At 52.2% G+C, this 3,941-nt stretch overlaps 2 protein-coding genes across 2 annotated transcripts in view; both read right to left on the bottom strand.

The window, feature by feature from the left end:
* Window positions 1-195: 195 nt before the first annotated feature.
* On the bottom strand, window positions 196-2,476 carry UREG_00881 (acyl-CoA synthetase; the record flags this gene model as incomplete). Its single annotated transcript, XM_002541321.1, has 4 exons — window positions 196-635; window positions 701-1,573; window positions 1,634-2,053; window positions 2,098-2,476. 4 exons carry the CDS (start codon window positions 2,474-2,476, stop codon window positions 196-198), a joined length of 2,112 nt encoding a protein of 703 aa, XP_002541367.1.
* A 1,232-nt stretch (window positions 2,477-3,708) lies between these two features.
* The window catches only part of UREG_00882 (protein ras-2), a gene marked incomplete at both ends in the record, with an annotated part of 1,106 nt that continues 873 nt past the window's right edge, over window positions 3,709-3,941 (bottom strand). Inside the window, one exon of the mRNA XM_002541322.1 lies at window positions 3,709-3,728. Coding sequence (XP_002541368.1) covers window positions 3,709-3,728 — 20 coding nt within the window. The remainder of the gene's footprint in view (window positions 3,729-3,941) is intronic.

Consider the following 3,941-nt stretch of genomic DNA (forward strand, 5'->3'; position numbering starts at 1 on the left):
GTTTTGCAAGCCAGGAGGTAAGAAAAATGCCCGCCGGGAAAAAGGGCGGATCATCGAGATATATAACTATAGCCGGAAGATATGTGGACGGCCATTAAAAATGCATGAAAGAACAGATAAAATGATATCCTCCTGGCAGGATCATAATTCTTAGACATGCGTAAAATCCGCTTTGAATCAAACTCACAGCTTCAATCACAGCTTACTCCTCCCCTGCCTCCTCTCCCTCTCCCCAAAATACTTCCGAACCCTCTCCCTCGCAACCTCCACAATCTCCCCATCCTCCACTGTCGGAGGCACATTCACCTTTGCATCAAACCGGCCCACCACCGCGTTCTCCACCAACTCCCTCAGCACCCGACGCAGCGTCTTGCCGCTCCGCGTCTTGGGAATCATCCCCTGGCCCTGGATGATGCCGCCCAGAGACGCGATGGCGCCGATCTGCTCGCGCACAAGGGCGTTTACGGAGGCGAAGAATTCGGGAGACGGGGTCGCGGGCAGGGGGGTGGATGGCGACGGCGGGGTGCGCAGGTGGACAAAGGCGAATGGCATGTGGCCTTTGAGGGAGTCGGGGATGCCGACGACACAGGCTTCGGCGATGGAGGGGTGGGAGAGGATGGATTGTTCGATGGCGCCTGGTAGGCACGTTAGATTGATGAACCTTTTTTTTATTTTTTTTTTTTATTTTTGCGAGACATACCTGTGCTGAAGCGGTGGGCGGCGACGTTGATAATGTCGTCGGATCGCGACATGACATGGATGTAACCGGACTCGTCAATCATTCCTGCATCTCCGGTGTCCATCCATTTCCCTCCAAATCGCTTCAAGTATCCTTTGTAAAAGCGTTCGTCATCCTGATACAAGGTGGTAAACGCCGTCGGCGCAAGGGGCAGACCAAGTACAATATTCCCCATCGTGCCCTTTGGCACTTCCTTTCCGTCGTCGTCAACAACGCGCACGTCGAAACCCGGCATGGCTTTACCAGCCGATCCAGGCTTGACCGGGAACGGCCGGTGTGCATCTCTGCTGTCATGGTCCAGGCCAATTGCGCTCCTCAGCGACAGGCCTGACATTGGCGAGCCGGATTCCGATGTCCACCAGTTATCAACCACCATCGAGCCAGGAGCACCGTGCTTATCTAGCAAATCTTGATAGGCACGGACGATGCTGGGTTCACTTCTCTCGCCGGCGAGGAAAATAGCTCTCAAGTGCCTTAGACCTTGGCGCGCGCCGACTTGCTCGAGCAACCGGGAATCAGGGTCATCTTTGCGGATTGCGCGTAGGGCGGTGGGTGCGGTGAAGAGGACATTGACTTTATGCTCTTCGACCAACCTCCAGAAAATACCGGCATCCGGGGTGCCGATAGGTTTCCCTTCGTAAAGGATTGTTGTTGCTCCCGCTAGAAGGGGCCCGTAGAGGATATATGAATGGCCAACAACCCATCCGACGTCCGAAGCGCAGAAGATAACGTCTCCTGGACCTTTGATATCGAACAGGTATTTGATCGATAGGTTAAGGCCAACCGCATGTCCACCAGCTTCTCGAACAACACCTTTTGGCAGGCCAGTTGTCCCTATCGAGCAAAGCTTAGCAAGATTTACCAATGAAGAGCCTTCAAAGAGCTGAGACATACCACTCGTATAGATGACATATAAACTGTCATTACTCTTCACCGGCACTGGCTTCGCTCTAATCCCCCTACTCCAAGCACTCTTGACGATCCTCTGCCAGTTCCGCTGGCCCTCCAGCTTCTGCATCGGCGCCCATCGCAGCTGGTCCCGTTGCCAGACTATCACCTTACTCGGCTTGAAGGAGCTCTTCGCAATGGCGCCTTCGACCAGCGGTTTATAGTCGATTACGCCTTTACTCCCTTCAACGCCGCATGACGCGGTCATGATGGCGCGGGGTCGTGCAGCCTCAATGCGCTGCGCGAGAGAAGCGGCGGCAAAGCCACCAAATACAGCAGCGTGGACTGCGCCCAGTCTTGCGACGGCAAGGGCGGCGTACAACGCTGCAGGGACCATGGGCACTGGATTCTTGCAATCAGCTTCGCCTATATTATATTTGTTAAACATATGCGAGGCGAGAAAGACATACTGTATATCAGAACAACATCCCCCTTCCTCACTCCCTCTTCTCTCAATGCCCCCGCCAGCACCTCCACCTCCTCCAAGAGCTGGCTGTACGTGATCTTCTGCTTCGATCCCGTGACGGGCGATTCCCAGATGATCGCGACATTATCGCCATTGCCAGCGAGAACGTGCCTGTCCACGCAGTTGTATGTCGTCGAGATCTCTCCGTCGGGGAACCAGGACCAGTGCTCATGGCTGACGCCGTTGGCGAGGTGTTTTGTCGAGCGATGCAGGCTTTTAGAGGGGGGTTTGTGCCAATGGAGGGCTTGGGCGTGGTGACTCCAGAAAGCCTCGGGGTCGCGGAGGGAGAGGGAGTGGGTTTTGTCCTGGGGATGGGAGGCCATTTTGGGTCTGATGTAGGACGGGACCTTTTGAGACCTTGTGGTATGTAGGTGTAGATGGAGTGTTTCCCAGAGGAACAACCGGAAAAGGCCCGTAGGCTAAGCAATGGGTATATGCCCTGGATCAACGTCTGAGGAGCTCCCAATTGAGCGTGTGGGCGTGGCCGGTGATAACTATCAGCTTGGACGTTGGGTTGCACGACGCTCCGTACTCTCAGCAGCAGACACAGCACGTATAGCCAGCCTCCACGACAAAGAAGCGATACTCAGGAGACCCAAGCTTCCCTACGTCCGTCCAAAGATGTCGTGAAGCAAAGCAAATGAAGAAAAGAAAGACCGCTGATCAAGGGGACATGGATTCTCGTTTTCAGTTAACTAACTAAAGTCCCCCAAAATCCTCGGCATTGAAAGTCGCGTGAAGGGAACCTGCAGCAGTCCCAGGCCCGTCCCTCTCAGCTCAATTTATATGCGCCTCCGTTCACTGTCGACGAGATTATCCCAGCGCATTTCTTCGGTTATTCGCAGTGTCGGACGAAAGGTAATGAAAGCGCTGCCGCGACTTTTTGACTGACAAGACAAACCAAGTCTCTTCGTTGGGCGGAAACGCCGAAGCCTAGGCCTAAGCTTGCAGCCCGTTGTCAGCTATGTACTCATTATCATGCTTGACAGATTTCGTTGCGTGGAGATGACTAGGAGTCTTCAAGGCGAAAAGATTCATGTAGTTTTATAGTTACACCGAAAAACCGACGGTGAATGTGGTCACTACTGGCCATTAATCTACTACTATTCTATCGCCTTATTCAATCATGCTTTCAGATGATAGATGGGCCCTTAGATGTGCGAGAATATATAGCCTAAAAAGGAACGCAGGTTATCCCGAACAATGCCGTAGATAGTATAACACTCCCTGGCTCTCTGCGATATACAGATCCTGGGTTGGGCCACCCCTTTGTTCATTTACCTTTATTGCCCTGTCAAAAACAGTCGCTACCATCGCAGAATCTCTCTGGCATGGCTGTGATTTTGAATCAAAATACACAGAGAAACAACTTCTATCTTGGCATAGCAAAAAAAACATCGGCCCCGAAGCCCCGTAGAAAAATAAACTGTCACAAGAAGCAGTAGGATCCAATAACACCTAGCTAAACAGAAAAGCATAGATATGGGGTGATTCCAGTATAAAAAAGAATGCATCATTCGTGTCCCAGAGTAAAACCGGTCATCGTTCAATTCGATCATTGCGTCCCAGAAATAGCTGAAATAAAAAAAAGTTAGATAGCGGGAAATTTGCTCAATACTGCGCCGTAGTAAATGCTGGAAACCGTACTGGGACGAAATCGTGGAGACAAGGCGATGCACATCCAAGATGGTATCGTAAAGCGAGTGAGGAGGGAAGAAGGGGAGGGGACGGGGGCGAGAAAGCGAGGGTTAACAGGAGAATAGTTGGTCTTTTCTTTTTCCCCTACGG

Source organism: Uncinocarpus reesii, genomic scaffold, assembly GCF_000003515.1.
Source record: "Uncinocarpus reesii 1704 scaffold_1 genomic scaffold, whole genome shotgun sequence".
Taxonomy (NCBI): domain Eukaryota; kingdom Fungi; phylum Ascomycota; class Eurotiomycetes; order Onygenales; family Onygenaceae; genus Uncinocarpus; species Uncinocarpus reesii.